Here is a 17,734-nt window from a genome sequence, read left to right as displayed (position 1 = left end):
CTGGAGCATACAATTTTTATGTTTAGCCTTCAGGGACGTTTTGGAATTTGTTCACTGGATCTGCCCTAGTGGAAGCATCTCCAATGTTGCTCTTTTACTGTTCGTCTAGACCTTACTTGAACACCAGAGAGTCAGTTATTTTTGGTAAAGCTCTTGATCAACAGCTTTGATATTTGAAATTGCCAGTTGCACAGAGAAAGCAGGCAAATTTTGTTTTCCTTAAAAATGTTGTGTTGTCCCAGGTCATAATAAATGGCCATTTTCCTGTCGAATTATTTTGTACTGGATTTATTTTTTCCTACATATCATGCAGCAACATCTTTACAGTAAAAGGCCTTTTTCACTGGTCGTGAAATGATTCAGTAAGTCATATGATATGTCTTAGGGAATAGAGCTAATGGGGAAAAAGCAGGGTCAGTATTGAAGTCTTTTAGGGAGCTTATACTTGCCATTAAGTCCAGCCTTCTTAGATGTATATGGCAGTTCTGTGACTGCCTAAATATGTATATACATACTGCCATATGTATATGGCAAGCTAGTGACTGCCTAAATAAATACGTACGGAAACACAGATAGCGTGGGTAAACACTGGAAAATGAAGACAGAGCGAACATATGCATGGGGCTTCTTCCTTTCTGTGCCTTTATATATTAGGGGATTCACTGAGTAGGCTGGTTTGATTTAGTGTTTGAGAAGTGAGTCTGGAAGAAGATAAATGTAACCAAACGTTTTCCAGGTAATGCAGCTGGAGGCCGGGATTGTATGTAGTCCACAGGGTCCACACTACAGTCATGTTCATTGATGTCTTAAATTTAGTGCAAGGATTTGCATTATGTATCCAAAGTATGCAGATTCTGGGATGCTCCATTTCTGTAGTCTTCTTTAAAGGTGAGAGTAGCTGGAACGAATTCCTCTCTTCATCTCCTTTTCATCTTGCTGGTACAAAGAACAGTGAGTAGCAAGCTCAAATACATCCACTGAGACATAATAATTTAAACAGCTCTGATAAGCCACAGGGGCAGTCTCCAAGAGTGGTTTCATGTGGTCTTAGACTAGAATCAGCCATGTCGTACAGATTTCTTTTTCATCACACTATTGGCAGCATTTCTAAAGTTTTAAGGAATTTGTTTTGGTAGAGGAGTACCATCTCAATGAATCTCAGTCTATGTTCAGAATCCTGTCTATTGACTTCAATAGGTAAAATAAGTGTCTGCTACTCTTCATTTAGCTTAGCTCTGTGGATCTGGTGCAGTTAGAGACAGTGAGTTTATTGTGGTTTGGATATCTGCAACACCATTAGTAATTAACTTGCTGTTACAGCGTCAATTTAAAACTTCACTGAGGGCGGACAAAATTCGGTACAGTGGTTACAAGCAAGAAGATGGTCCTAAGTCTGATACAAGTAATTTGTATTGTCCATTGAAGTCCATTGCCTTTGATCTGTCTATAACAGAGACATGACTTTGAGAAAATCTTTGACAAAGATTACTGAAACAAAATTATGGGATGCACAGCCAGTGACAAGTGAACTAACTCAGGAGCTAGAAATGCGTTATCTGCGTAGCTGTGCTTGAATTTCGTAGGCTTTTTGAGAGCATTTGCTAGCTCCCTACCTCTGGAGTCATGCAATGTTAACAAAGTTTTTTAAATATGTATTCGCTTTTAAGTGTTTAAGCAGTTACTCTGTTTGAGTGGCTTCTGTCAAATACGGAGGCTGTAGTGATGTGGTTTAAGAGAAGATAATACTCAGCTCTTTGAATCCAAAGGGTCTTGTCCTCATTAAAGCACAGGAATTTGCATAAAACATCAGAACGTGGTGAACATTAAAGCTTCACACACTTTGGGATTGCATCAAATTTATAACTTTGATATCTGAGTAGGGCGGAGTACAGAGGAGGTGTTTTAGTGATCTAATGCCTAAAAATACAAGTAGAGTAAGAGAAACCCAAATTTGGCAGTGGCAGCTGCACAGATTGTAAGGATGACTGCATTCATCATGACTTTATGATTTCAGTGTGGCAGTTAATCAAGGAAGGACTTGGGCTTGGTTCTGAGTGCAAGAGAGCTGGTAACTGAATTTTGCAAGTACGTGTTATTGCTTATGTTATCTTTGCTGACTTTCTGCTAGACCTGGTAAGAATTATAGAGCTATTGATCTTTGTCTCCCAGTGTCAGTAATTTAGGATGATGAAGCATTTTTTCTTTGAGAAGAACTTGTCAGCTGTAATATGCCTACGTGCTTTTAAAAGCAGTAATGTAGGTGGTAGGTGAAGTGACAAATCGAGGTGGTTTTTTAATTACTTTTTTATATTTTACTACTTTCTGAACTGGATCTATGCTTAGGCAAGTATTTGAGCGCAAGCCCGCTTTTAGCACATACAGCAGTCTTACTAAAGACGACTCTTCTTGCTTTAAGTTCAATCCAGGCTTAAGGACTTAGAATCATAGAATAGTTTGTGTTGGAAGAGACCTTTAAGGGTCATCTAGTCCAACATGCCTGCAATGAGAAGGGACATCTTTTGTCTAGTTCAGGTTGCTCAGAGCCCCATCCAACCTGACCTTGAATGTTTCCAGGGATGAGGCATCTACCATCTCTCTGGGCAATCTGTTCCAGTGTTTCACCACCCTCACTGTAAACAATTTCTTCTTTATGTCTAGTCTGAATCTACTCTCTTTTAGTTTAAAACCATTACCCTTTGCCTGATTGCAACAGGCCCTCCTAAAAATTCTGTCCCCATCTTTCTTATAAGCCCCCCTTTAAATATTGAAAGGCTGCAATAAGGTCTCCCCGGAGCCTTCTCTTCTCCAGGCTAAACAACCCCACTCAGCCTTTCTTCATAGGAGAGGTGTTCCATCCCTTTGATCATTTTTGTGGCCCTCCTTTGGACCAGCTCCAACAGATCTTTGTCTTTCCTGTGCTGAGGACTTCAGAGGTGAATGCAGTACTGCAGGTGGGGTCTCTTGAGAGCAGAGTAGAGGGGCAGAATCACCTCCCTCGACCTGCTGACCACGCTTCTTTTAATGGAGCTCAGGACACAGTTGGCTTTCTGGGCTGCAAGTGCACATTGCTGGCTCATGTCCAGCTTTTCATCCACCAGTACCTCAAAGTCCTTCTCTGCAGGGCTGCTCTCAAGCCCTTCATCCCCCAGCCTGTACTGATACCAGAGGTTGCCTTGACATACATGCAGGACCTCGCACTTGGCCTTGTTGAACCTCATGAGGTTCATATAGGCCCACTTCTCGAGCTTGTCCAGGTCCCTCTGGATAGCATCCCATCGCACGGGCATGTCAACCGCACTACTCAGTTTGGTGTCTGCAAATTTGCTGAGGGTGCACTTGATCCTACTGTCTGTGTCACTGATGAAGATATTACACAGTACTGGTCCTAATATGGACCCTGAGGGACACCACTTGTCACCGATCTCCATCGGGACATTGAGCCGTTCACCACTACTCTTTGGGTGTGACCATCCAACCAATTCTTTATCTACCAAACAATCTGTCCATCAAATCCATGTCTCCAATTTAGAGAGAAGGATGTTGTCAGGGACCATGTCAGAGGCCTTGCGGAAGTCCAGATAGATGACATCCATAGATCTTCCCTTGTCTTAAGCCCTACTGTTACGGAAAAAAATGCCAGCGCATTTCAGGTATGTTTAGATGATGTCCCACAGCCTCTCTGACATCTTTGTCCCTACTAGTGTAGTACACATGGTATTCAAACCGCAACTTTGGCACTTGCTTCCTCACACACAGAAATTCTGTGTCATGGCCAGCAACATAATGAATCAGGCCCTCCTCTGGAGAGTAGGAATAGAAAGTGAAAGAATAATATAGGAAGTGTGAGAGGAGCATAACTGAAAAATCTCGCTGCAGAATTATCCCTGCCTTTGAAAGCCCTTTGGGCCTGGAAGATACATGGTCCTTACAAGCTGCAGGAGATTCATCCCATCCAGATGTATCCCAGAAGTCCCTGACTGCAGTAAAATGGTGGTGAAGCTGGTGTTGTCTGAGAGCTTACTGCACTATGAAGCTTTGGAGAACAACTCAAGTACAGCATAAATACTTGGTCTGTTCACTGAATGACTTGAGGGACTTTGCTGTCTCAGCAGGAATTTCCACCTGATTCGCTGGGACAATTTAGGATGACATAAACCTTCCAGCAAAAGTCTGCATCTCCAAGCAAGGCCTGATGCGATTCACTGTCATTGTCATTACTGTCAAGTAATGCTGGCAGAGAGCTTACAGCTCTGTGTGTGTGTGATTAGAAATCCATTGAAATAGTTGGTGTTTGAAATGGAGCGGACATAATATAATATATTTGTTTCAAGAGGTATCAGTATCCAAATACCAAGCCTGGGTAACTTTGGCAGGTGGCTCATTCCCTGGTTATTTGACAGGACAGAAGTGGTTGAATCAGGTTGTTTAGCTGTCAGGCAGGAGGTGCATCTGGCTAACAGTCTCCCTTTCTCTGTCATTCGTAAAGCAGAGGTAACACTGATGGGTGGATAGATTGACGTGGAAGGCTTGTGCTGATAGCCAAATTGAGACTAGCGTAAGAAAGGAAACAACGTTCTGAATTTCCCTGCATTCTCAGCTATGCCTAGGTTTTTGCAAAGAAACATGTCGTCTTCTATTCTGTAGAACGTTTGTATTGATATACACATCTTGTCAGCCTAGGGCTCTCAGCTTGCAAAATATGAAGGCCTTCCAAAGGTAATACAGACCTCTTTGTTTTGGTGGACAACTCTAAGAGTACCACTTCTTTATTAAGGAAGTTTTTGAGTGAGGTTTCTCTCTTGTCTGGAAGAGTACTATGTTCATGCAGTATTAAATAAAAAGAATGTGCTGTATATGTTTTAAACACCTCATGTTTTTTTGATGATAACCTTATTGAAACATTTTTATTATCCTTTCAATTATAACATTTACATATAAACTCACAGCTAGCTTCTTCCAAAAGTTCTGCATTTAGACTTCATAATTACTTACCCGAATGGCTATGAATTGCCCTAATTATTTACGTGTTCATGTATAGCTTGGAATATTGAAAGTTTTTCTTTTTCCTCCTTGAGAAGTTGAGTGAGGTACTCAGAAAAGCAGGATGGCCTATGCTAAGGATCTGTATCTTTACTCCATGTTGATGCATATGTGCAGAGCTCTCCAGACTCAACTTGGTGTGTGGAGCAGTCTCTGTTCTTCAAGTGTAGAAAGATGAGAGTCACCTTACCACATCAGATCTTCAGAATATATGGCTTATTTATCTTTGATCTTTGAACCTAGGAACTTCTGACATCTCACAGGGAGATGAAACATCCCTATGATGCACCTAGTCAGCTATGAAGAGTCTTGGCAATGGTATGTGTGGGATGATGCCACCTTGACTGGTCAGCTTGTGCCCCTAGGGGAAAGGTTTTCTTGCACTTTATTCAGCACCCATCATGATGTGTTTATACTGGTCATAAAACTGACCAGTCTCTGTTAAAACTGCAAACACAGTTCCTTGCATCTGAACTTTCTGAGACAGCAAAACTTGAAAGCCAAATGCAAGATGTATGGTATAATAATTCCTTGTAGTTGTCAGCTCTTTGGTGGTCCCTTTGATCCTTGGTAGCATCTGATACTATTTTACTTGTATGTAGCTGAAAATAAAGATGTATTTTAAATTCCAGAGTAGCCGACTTTGGCATAGCCCATGCTTTCAACGGCCGCAGCTGAAATGTAACAGTAACCATAACGTTCCTGGCTCAGGCTGAATCTAATTTTTCTCAAATGCAGTTTGAGGTTAAGCTTCACCAGATAAAAAACTTTCAGGAGAGAAATATCAAATGATTTACTCTTCAACTAAAACATCCTTATTCTTTGAGGTTGTCCTTGGATTTATTTGTGTCGTCTTCCAAAGTGAAGCTTTTTATGTATTTACAAAGGTTTATAGATTTCTCTTTGGCAGCCCATATCAGTTAGATTGCACCTGGGACAAAATGCTCCTTTGACACGTGCTACACCAGATTAGGCATCTCAGTATGCCGCAATTCATATGTTCCGTTCATTTGCTGGGTAGATGAGAATGTCAAAGGCAAATTACAAAATCACCGAGTGGTTGAGGTTGAAGGAACCTCTGAGGATCATCTCATCCAACCCCCCTGTTCAAGCAGCATCGCCTAGCGCCAGTTGCACAGAACCACATCTGCATAGCTTTTGAATATCTCCACAGATGGTGACTCCAAAACCTCCCTGGGCAGCCTGTGCCAGTGCTCAGTTCCCCTCACAGTAAGAAAGTGTTTCCTGAAGTTCAGAGGGAACCTCCTGTGTTTCAGTTTATGCCCATTGCCTCCTGTATTGTCACTGGGCACCGCTGAAAAGAGCCTGGCTGCGTCCTCTCTTCACCCTCTCTTCAGGTATTTGTACACATTGATAAGATCCCTCCTGAGCCTTCTCTCCTTCAGCCTTTCCTGAGAGGAGAGGTGTTCAAGTCCCTTCATCTTCATGGCCCTTGTTGGACTCTTCTCCAGTATGTTCGTGTCTCTCTTGTACAATACTGGGGAGCCCAGCACTCCAGGTGTGACCTCACCAGTGCTGAGTAGAGGGGAAGGGTCACCTCCCTCAACTTGCTGGCAACACTCCTTCTAATGCAGCACAGGACACCCCTGGCCACCTTTGCAGCAAGGGCACATTATTGACTCATGGTCAACTTGCTGTCCATCAGGACTCCGAGGTCCTTCTTTGCCAAGCTGCTTTCCATCTGGGTGGACCCCAGCATGTACTGGCTGTTCCTCTGCAGGTGCAGGAGTTTGCACTTCCCCTTGTTGAACTCCATGAGGTTCTTGTCAGCCCATTTCTCCAGCCTGTCGAGGTCCCTCTGGATGGCAGCATGACCCTCTGGCATGTCAGTCGCTCCTCCCAGTTTTGTGTCGTCTGCAGACTTGCTAATGGTACGCTCAGACCCATCATCCAGATCATTAAGGCTAGTTACTTGCCTCCAACTAGACGTCATAACAGTGATCAAACAGATAAGCAATGCAGTCAGGTTAACATTTGCTTGATGATGCGATGTTAAATATGAAGGGGAAAAAAAAAACATAAAAGCATCATAAACTGAATGTGAAAGGCTGCGAGCTAAAACACAAAATCATGATACTGTTTCCAAAAGTCTTCTTGAGAGAAGCAAAACAGCCACTGTACAAGATGGTATTTTAATGAATAGACAGTGGCTTTCTTTTCTGTTTGTTAATATTTTTAAGAACACAATAAGCTGAAAACAACTGCCTTGTAGTTAAGAGTGGTCCTTACCTGGGGAATCATAGAATCATAGAATCGTTAGGGCTGGAAGGGACCTTTAAAGGTCATCTAGTCCAACCCCCCTGCAAGGAACAGGGATATTTCCAACTAGATCAGGTTGCTCAGGGCTTCGTCCAACCAGGCCTTGAACGTCTCCAGGGATGGAGCATCCACCACCTCTCTGGGCAACCTGTTCCAGTGTTCTACAACTCTCATAGTAAAAAATTTTTTCCTAATATCCAACCTGAATCTACCTCCCTCTATTTTAAAACCATTACCCCTTGTCCTATCATAACTGGCCCTCCTGAACAGCCTCTCCCCATCTTTCCTGTAGGCCCCCTTGAGGTACTGGAAGACCGCTACAAGGTCACCCCGGAGCCTCCTCTTCTGCAGGCTGAACAGCCCCAACTCTTTCAGCCTGTCCTCATAGGAAAGGTGCTCCAGCCCTCTTATCATCTTCGTGGCCCTCTTCTGGACCCTCTCCAACTGGTCCATGTCCTTCTTATGTTGGGGACTCCAGAACTGGACGCAATGCTCCAGGTGAGGTCTCACGAGGGCAGAGTAGAGGGGGAGAATCACCTCCCTCGACCTGCTGGCCATGCTGCTCTTGATGCAGCCCAGGACGCGGTTGGCCTTCTGGGCCGCAAGAGCACATTGCCGGCTCATATTGAGCTTCTCGTCCACCAGTACTCCCAAGTCCTTCTCCTCAGGGCTGCTCACGATCCATTCTCCGCCCAGTCTGTATTTGTGCCTGGGATTGCCACGACCCAGATGTAGGACCTTGCACTTGGCCTGGTTAAACTTCATGAGGTTGGTACGGGCCCACCTCTCCAGCCTGTCGAGGTCCCTCTGGATGGCATCCTTCCCTTCCAGCGTGTCGACGGCACCACACAGCTTGGTGTCATCGGCGAACTTGCTGAGGGTGCACTCCATGCCACTGTCCACGTCACCGACAAAGATGTTGAAGAGGGCTGGGCCCAACACGGAGCCCTGAGGGACGCCACTCGTGACCGGTCTCCACTTGGACATCGAGCCGTTGACCACTACTCTCTGAGTGCGGCCATTGAGCCAATTCCTTATCCACCGAGTGGTCCATCCATCAAACCCATGCCTCTCTAGTTTAGAGAGAAGAATGTCGTGCGGAACAGTGTCAAAAGCTTTGCACAAGTCCAGGTAGATGACATCCATTGGCCGACCCTTGTCCACCGATGCTGTCACCCCATCGTAAAAGGCCACCAAGTTGGTCAGGCACGATCTGCCTTTGGTGAAGCCATGTTGGCTGTCACCCACCACCTCCTTGCTCTCCATGTGCCTTAGCATGGTTCCCAGGAGAATCTGCTCCATGACCTTGCCAGGCACAGAGGTGAGGCTGACCGGCCTGTAGTTGCCCGGGTCCTCCTTGTTCCCCTTTTTAAAAATGGGGGTTATGTTCCCTCTCTTCCAGTCATCGGGGACCTCGCCAGACCGCCACGACTTCTCAAATACAATGGCCAGTGGCTTGGCAACTTCATCCGCCAGTTCCTTCAGGACCCGCGGATGGATCTCATCAGGTCCCATGGACTTGTGCACTTTCAAGTTCCTCAGATGTTCCCGAACCTGCTCTTCAAGTACAGTGGGCGGTGGTTCATCCTCACAGTCCCTGCTAGTTCTTTCCACAGCTTGGGTGGTAAGACAAGAGGCTTTATCAGTGAAGACTGAGGCAAAAAATTCATTGAGTACCTCAGCCTTCTCTATGTCCCGGGTGACCAGAGCACCAGTATCCTTCCGGAGGGGGCCTACATTCTCCTTGGACTTCCTTTTGTCCCCTACATACCTATAGAAGCTTTTCTTATTGCTTTTTATATCCCTTGCCAAATTCAATTCCTTCAGGGCTTTAGCCTTCCTCACCTGATCCCTGGTCACTCGTACAGCTTCTCTGTATTCCTCCCAGGCTATCTGTCTCCGCTTCCACCCTCTATAGGCTAACCTCTTCATTTTCAGTTGGTCCAGGAGCTCCTTGCTCATCCACGCAGGCCTCCTGGTCTTTTTGCCTGACTTGTTCTTCGTCGGGATGCACCTCTGCTGAGCTTGGAGGAGGTGCTCCTTGAATGTGGACCAACTTTCCTGGGCCCCTCGTCCCTCCAGGGCCGCCTCCCACGGCACTTTGCCCATCAAGTCCTTGAAGAGGCCGAAGTCTGCCTTCTTGAAGTCTAGGGTACAGAGCTTGCTGAATGGTTTCCTTGCTGCCCCATGGATCTTGAACTCCACTGTGTCATGGTCACTGCAGCCAAGGCTGTCCTTAAGTTTCACATCGCCATAATAAGGGGATAAGGGGATAAGGGGATAAGAATAAGGGGATTCTTCCACTCACGACCTTTATAAGCCTCACTTGGATCTTTCTTTGTCCTTTGGTGATTCCTTCTCTGGAGACAAAATGCAAACGAAGGAGTGCTGCACAGGTAACTACAAACCTCCTACAACACTTGGTACAGAGCGTGACGAGATACAGCATGTAGAAATGTGTTACAACATGCAGCAAGTTTCCATAGGGACTTTTTTTTTCCTTTTAAATTAATGCTTGAGCTTCTTACAGATTTCTTGTGTTCCTTTGTAATAGCCCTCCTAGGCATTTCACAGGTTATTCTCCACGTCCCCCAGAGGGTAAGCTTGCACCTTAGGCTGATCACAAAATGAGTGTGTTGGAGAAAATGAGAATATCCTTTATAAAGTATTCAGTTTTGTTCTCTCAGACTTCATTGCATGAAACTTACGCGTGTGTGTATACAAAGAAATCTGCCAAAAAATTTTCCCTTGAGAGCTCCACCACCCAAAAAGTGTTTAAGGTGCCTCTGTCTGTAGTTCTTCAATCTGCTTTGTGAAGAATTCAAATTACAGAAGTCTTAGTCTGCCTATGGGCATGTTTTCATATTTTCATTTGATGATTCTCTGATTCTATGTTTTTATCTCAGTAGAACATCACTGAAGTGCTGCTGTTACAGCAGTTGTGCAGGTGGCTTTTTCACAGGGTCACTGAAAACTGTACAATGAGATAGTGAACTTTGTTCCTTCCTGTTTTTAATAAGGATTAAAGACATTACCTAAATGGAAAACTTTATTTAATTTTTAATACACAAGTTCAAGGGATACTTTTTTCTACATGCATTTTTATGCTGACGCAACTGAAAGCAGTTTTGCACAGAAAGATAATAAATGTAAGTTTGATTCAGATATTTTGTAGGCTATATTGCTAAAGAAGTAGTTACAATGCTATGATACTGTAGTCCAAAGCCATCACAATACTAGCTTATAGATCGTCTTGAACAGAGGATGGAGAACACTGATTCCTTCCACTTCTTAAGGATTTTGAAGTGCCCTAAAAATGCAGTGGTAATCCCAAGTTTGAATCTGATCCTTCCAACAGAATTTTCCTGCAGAGCTTGTATGTGATTGACATGCTTTTTGTTGGAAGTGCCTGCATCCAAGTGATCTTTCAGTGCCAGAATACAAGAAGAATTGAAGACTGTACCAAAACCTTTTTTTTTTTTTCCTTTAAGAGTACCAGAATAGTAAAAAGGGTGGATTTTTTTATGGAATTCCTCAGTATAAGGAGCTTCTATAAATCAGCGTGAAGCTCATGAACAATTTGTGCAGAGGGAATCTGATCCGTGCTGTTCAGCAGATGTTGCCCATCTCCTAGCGCTTCTTGTTGGGTAAGGCAGATTCTACAAATGCCATACCTGGTAGGAAAATTATTTAGCTTTGTTAACTGTGTTCTTAAAATCTGGATGCACACGGTATGGTGGGGAGAAAGGCTGGCTTCATGCTGCTTTCCAGACTTTATCATTGCTGTCATACGTGGTACATCATAGAAGTTGCCCATTTTGCTTATACCGCATGTGCTTCTGTCAGGCGCTAACAGGACAGTGTAGGAGCTGGTTTAGTTTAGAAATTTGTGAATACATATAGTCACCGTTTCTCGTTACTCTGGTGGAGAGCTTTTCTCGTGGGCATGGTGTCAGCTCTAGCAGGTGGTGGTGAAGTAGCACCAAAAGGCCACGGTGGGAGACATCCCTGTGCAGGCACAACAGACAGCGGTCACCTCCAGCTGCAAAAATCTAGATGAGTAACTGCAAGTTTTCAGTGCGGAATGAAAGGCTTAACAACATTCCAGGATAATTCAGTGAGTTGGTGCCTCCAGATCCCAGGCCCCGCTGCCTGCCGTTGTGCTTCCCTCCTGTAATGCTGCTGATGTGTAGCTCCCTGCCTCTCCTCCCCACAGACATGGTCTTGCCCTTTTAAATCACAGCACTGCTGTTGTTTCGTAGCAGCTGAGAGCCACAGCCTGGTGTGGCTCCATATGTTGTGTTCCCAGTTCCCATGGTGTCAACAGTCAGTGACTGCTGCAGGTGGTGGGCTAACAGAGTGTTGCTGGAAGCCAGCGGTGGTCCAAAGGTGAGATCTTGACTCCAGGCAAAATGCCCATTGACGTCAGCAAAGGCAAGATCTCGCTGAGAGCGTGTGGTCCAGAGGCTGAAACTGGGTAACTCTCTCAACATATCTGTCTGGTTTCTCTTTGCCTCTGATATATGTAATATTTTTCAGTTTCTCCTCTTCAGAGCTAAGTAAGAAGCAGTTTTCTGTCCCACAAAACTTTTTGAAACACACAAAGCATTCAGAAACAACCGTGAGTGAAAAAAAGCATTCTGATACAGAGGTAAAACCAAGAATTTAAAAAAAAAATCTTAGGGTAAGCCAGGTATGAAAAGGATTCAGGAGTAATACAGGAAGTCTGACTTACTGTCAAGCAGATTTGTAGAAACTATAGCAGGAAGCAGAATTAATAAACAAATGGATAATCAGTCATTAGGAGGCACAAGCATTACTTCTTTAGAGAAGGAGGAGCCATTGAGCACGTAGAAGGTATCGTCGGTGTAGTGCACTTGGAATTTTCAAAAGGTTTTGATAGGATTATCAAAGGTTTTTAAAGAAGCAAAAATGTCTTGTGATTAGAACGAAAGACTTTTTATGGATTAATAATTAGAAAGCAATAAAAACGTGGTCGGTTTATCAGTGGAGAGAGGTTGCCTGTGAAGTCCCTCAAGGATCTTTGTTGGAATCTGTGCTATTCAACCTCTGCAATAATGACCCAGAAAGATACTGAATGTGCTGATAACAGAAAATTATTCAAGGTAGGAAAAACTAAAAGCTGGCGACAAGGACTTAAAGAAGGCTCCATGCTCACTTCAGAATGACATCTGTAAAATGAGAGACTATATAAACTGAGATTTTTCTGTCTGATTAGAGACTACGACTGGAGTAGTATAAAGTCAAGAATGGTGTGGGGAAGGTGGATAAGGAATAATTATTTGCAAATTCTCATAATTCAAAAACAAAGGAAAGATTATCTGTCACCATATCTAAAATAGAAGTACTTTTTTTTTTCCGATTGTAATCAATGTGTAACAATGTTGTGAAACTCCTAGCCATAGGATCTTGCAAAGGCTAAAGATAGAAGTGAACACAAGAGAAAACTGAATGTAATCACAAAGGTTAGGTTCAATATTTGCTGTTAAACACAGTGAACCAGCTGCAGCCTCCAAGTCAAAAAAAGCCCTGAACCACAGACTGCCAAAAGCTGGGGCAGTGCGGGAGGAGCAGACCTCCAAACTTGCTCTCCTTCTCCCCTAAGCGTCCTTTAACTGCCTCTGCTACTGGACACCCGTCTGACACGGCACTGTCTCTTCTTATGCTCTGTGCGCTTCTGCTGAAGGGTCAGAGCAAGAGCCCTGTTCTTCCTGTGGATGGGCTCAGTGATGCTTGGAAACTTCGTCTTGGATTCAGGGAGCCCAGCTTCCGACTCTGTGTCCTGGCTGCCTCAGCAAAGAACGCCAATCCAGAACGTTCACAGCCTGAGAAACTTCCTTCCAGGCCACGTGTTGACATCAACTGCAATTAAAAAGAATGAGAGTGGGATTGAGAAGAGGTGTATAATTGCTTTTACCATTTGTTTCTCCAGTTGTGTCGAGAAGCAAATTCAATGGAAAGTATTTTAGTCTGTTCTGTAAAATAGAAAGTAACTTTACTTGCTTTCCTTTTTTTTAATTTCACTCTTGCCCCTGTTCTTTCAGTACACACCTTTATTTTTCTTTAAATAGTCTTTATCAAGCAGAATGTTTGAATTATGTGTATCTTATATTATTATTTTGCACCTTGTCATATTCTTTGCTGTTTGTACACCGGTACGGAATGTCTTTCTGTTACAGATTATCTCAAAAGGCTGCTCTGCCCTTTCTTCCTTTCACATTTCATTTTTCTCTCTGCTTTTGTAGATGACAAAGTCCACAATGGAAGGATCCAACCAAACATGCCTAGTGCCACAACCAGGCCTGTCAGATGGAATACCTCAGGTCAACCTCCAGTTAACAGACGGTGGTTCATGTTGGAAGGAGATGGATTTAACAGATGAAATCTCCTTTAATAACAGTGATACCTTTTTCTCCAGGTTCGTGCTCCTTTTTTGTCTTTGTTTCTTTGTTCTGTACCTGCACTTCCAGCTCTGAGCATTTTCAACACTTTTTTCCCATTGATGCTTATGAAGTCAGTATGCTGGGTTGTAAGGCAAATTAATGTGCGTATCCCTGTTGAAGCCACACATTCCAACAGGTTCCTTACAAAGCCAGCTGTGTGCTTTAGTTTGCCTTTCCAGTATAAACTTTCAAGCATATGAAGGTGGCCTGCTTGGTGAAGGAGTGCAGATGGACAGGACTGACCTAAGATCAGGCGCTAGAAACTACACCAAGCACAAGATGCAATGAAAACGTAAGGTGTCTCCTCTGAGTAATTAAGTGTATTTGATCTGCCCGGTTTAAGTCTTAACAGATGGCTGGCTTCATTCCCATTCTCAATTCAAAAAGGAAGGGGCTTTTGAGGGGATTTATCTTTCTGACAGGACTGATGATAGTACTAGTGTTACTCAGACAAGACAGAGAATAAAAGAGTATCTACAAGTGTATCTGTCTGAATTTGTCTGTAAGAGTCTGTCTGCCTGTCTACAGCATCTATAAGAGTATCCATCTGAAAGAGTATCTTGAGTTTTGATTGCTGGCACTTTGTCAGTGAGTTAAACAGGTAACGGGCAATTTGATTTCTTGTAAAGTCCTTCCCTGAACATCAGACTGAACCACAATCTTTTCATTCTTCTCAGGGTATTGAATTGAGTCTGTCATTCCCTTTCTTCTTGTGTCTAGTGCAGCACATGAAGGATTCGGGTTACTGTGGGAAATTGCTGTATGCTACTGAAATATGGGGTTGGCCTAATGTGGGAAACAGTGCTATTTACATGTCACGAAACACGACACCGCAATGTCTCTGCGTACCAATGCAGAACACAAAGCAGAAGCAGTGCTGCCAGACACGTAACTGAGTGACTTCACTGTGTAAGCAGGAGACGGGTGCTATTCTCAGCACTAGTGCAGACAGACAGCCAGCACTCAGCTTACAAGTTAGCAAACTTGCACTAGCACCAGATTTTGATTCATAAGAATGGTGAGACAAGTTAGAAAATTATGCGCTAACACCAGATTTTGAATCATAAGGAAGGTGGTGAAGCATAGATACCAGATTCGGTTTCTAGCCCTTGCTGGCACACATGCTTTTTAACTTCTAGCTGTGTCAGCTGTGTGGTTTGCTGCCCCAAGCCTGCCTCCAAAACTCCTGCAGCCAGAAAGACATCAGGTTTGTTTACATGTCTTCATTAATCCAGCTGCTTTTGACTGAGATAAGTTAGGAAACAATTACCAAAGCAGGTTAACTGGCAAAATTCAGAAGGCAATACAGTTCTACTAGCTAGACAGGGCCAAGCAGGTGAGGCTAGGTCAGGAGTTACGGCCTCTTGCATTGGTATGCTGGAGGTTGGCAGAGAGTGTGCCCCTGCCTGTACTTCACTACGTGTTGCAAGATGTAAAGGGAAATCAAGTTCTCGAGAGTTGAAACAAGGGACTGCTGTGTCTTGTGTCTGGGCAGGCATCTGTGACTAATGTACTTCATGAGGTGCCCCAAAAAATTGTGATTCTTTAGGAGAATCCCCAAAAGACGTAATTATTTGCTGTAGGAATTCATACTTTCCCATCAATGTGTAATTCCTTAGAAGAGTACTGTTGGAGTATGGGACAGTTGGGCCAATACTGGCACAGGACATGAGCACCAAATGAGATGTGTTTGTAATAAAGCGAAAGCCTAATCTCCATGCTCAGGCCTTGAGATGAAAGATGTCTGCATCTCTAATTTTATCTGGGAAATTAATAAGCTGTAGAAACGAATTCTCTTGCAATCCCATTTTTTTTCAAGAATGCCCTAGTTTTTGGTCCTGTATCACACTTCTGTACATATTTACCTAATCGGATTGAGTATCTGAACTGTCGTTAGCTTCCAGTACTTTTCTGTCAGTGATCTACTGCTGCTGCTGAAGGAGGAGTAGGTAGTGCTTGCTGTTTTCTACCCACCTCTGGGATGGCAGGTTGTTGGGCAGGATAGGATGGAGAGGAGGCCCTGTGCCACCCCTAAGAGGAAGAGGGGAGAGAGGTCTCTAGCAGACCTAACACGTTTGAGAGCGAGCTGTCCGTGCAACAGTCGGAAACCCCAGTTCCCTGGCATTAACGTATTGCTCTGATATATCAAGAATGGTTTTAAACATGCTTTTAAGGCAGTCTTGTTTCTCTCCTTTGTAATCTAAGCTCACAGTGAGATATTACCTGGTGTTATCTCAGTGCAAGGCTACATTAGGAGTTTTCACCTTTTTCAGCAGGACTCTGGCATCTGACCTAGACTATAAAGTGCTTTGCAAACATGCTGCTATTCTTGTTGGGGGGTTTTGTGTCACAAGGTACTAACAGTTCTTAAATAAATGTTATCATTAATTATATGTAATTATCAGATACATTTTAGCGAAATGACTGTATCTGCCCAGCTATCATATGATCTTTGTTAGAAAAGAATAAAGGTTGTTCTTGGAAATGATAATCATTTGCTGTTTCATGAAAATGCTTGTGGTTTGTTCCCTTTCCATGCTTAGATACCATGATATGGGTGGATTAGAAGAGGATGAAGGGCTACACAGGACGGTAGTTGCAGAACTCCACCTTTAGCAGGCTCACCAGTTTAACAGTGAAGAAATAACCACATACACTAAGCCCGTAAGGCCTCCTCCAGCAAGGACCGTAATCTTTAATAAATCTTCAATCAGTTTCATTTGACACTAGAGCAGAGGTCTTCAGGGAGAAAATGAGAGACTTCTGGTTGATTATTAATTTTTTACACTCTTTAAAATACCTCTCAGTATTTGTCTTAATACAGTTGACCTTAAAATGAAGATATGCATATTAAGTAGCAGCTACAGTTGTGACTCTGTCTTCTAGAATGGCTTACCAGTTTTTTAAATATTGAAACACATGCTGTGCCTCCTTACAGATATGATACTCCTCATCACACGAATTTTTTGAAGGTGCTGCTGTCATTTCAAATATATGAAATATCACTTGCAGTCAAAACATATTGCAGAACGTAAAGTCTGTGTCACCTGCTGTTCACAACTGTTATCTTAAGCTAATTGTATTTGTAAAATTGATAAATTCTTTTTTCTGACCAAAATAGGTGGATTAATAATATGTATCCATAATCCCCATTAGCACATAATGTATGTGTTCTCTTGAAAATTACCTCATTATTATAGCTGTGTGCCAAGGGCAAACTGCTAATTATGCAGTAGCAGAAAAACGTAACTGTAATGCAGTCTTTGAGTAAATTCCAAAACAGTGAAGAAAGAAAGAAAGGAAGGAGCAGGAGAGAAGACACCAGTCCTCTGAAAGAAGGATAAAAGTCTGCAGGCCATATGCAGCCTGTTAAATATTTCTGTGAGGCTTATCTCATTTTTGCAAGAGCTCCTGTGCAGGGCAGCCAAACTTCCGGACCCTGGGAACCACATACTTTATCTTTACCTGGTTAAGAGCCACAAGACCCACACCACCAACCTCAGGAGCTGAGGGAGGCAGCAACTTTGTGACTAGGCTATAGGCAGGAGGGAATGAGCTCCCTGGGGCCTTACTAGACCCTTGGTGAGAGGGGACTAGGGTGAACTTGCAGCTCTGTGAAGCTGAGTCCCTTTTTGGGTCCCTCTTGCTTTCTACTGTCTAGGAGGAAAACGTCTGCTTAAAGCTCTGGGTCAAAAGGGGCATACATAACTCCAGTAGGAACTGGAGCGACTTCGGACATCCCTAGAGGTGCTAAAACTTAAGTGCTTCAAATAACAGATTCAAATGGATTTTACTTCAGCAGTAGGATATATTAAGATTTAAGTGGATACGAAGGTAGGACGGCTTCTTGCAAGCAATGCTCTTAGCCTTTTGTGCTGAACTTCATATACAAGCGAAAAAAAAGGGATAGCCTTCAGGCAGGAGGGAAAATGCTTCCAGCAGCCAAAATG

The 17,734-nt window shown here is 43.5% G+C and overlaps 1 protein-coding gene across 1 annotated transcript in view; it reads left to right on the top strand.

Annotated features, from left to right (window-relative positions):
• FAM13A (family with sequence similarity 13 member A) overlaps positions 1-17,734 on the top strand; it is a 131,269-nt gene that overhangs the window by 43,212 nt on the left and 70,323 nt on the right. The window contains exon 6 of the mRNA XM_086611526.1: positions 13,587-13,759. Coding sequence (XP_086467652.1) covers positions 13,587-13,759 — 173 coding nt within the window. The remainder of the gene's footprint in view (positions 1-13,586; positions 13,760-17,734) is intronic.

The sequence above is a fragment of the Tauraco erythrolophus genome, chromosome 5 (genome assembly GCF_009769465.1).
Source record: "Tauraco erythrolophus isolate bTauEry1 chromosome 5, bTauEry1.pri, whole genome shotgun sequence".
Lineage (NCBI taxonomy): Eukaryota > Metazoa > Chordata > Aves > Musophagiformes > Musophagidae > Tauraco > Tauraco erythrolophus.
This window is presented reverse-complemented; position numbering and strand designations above follow the sequence as displayed.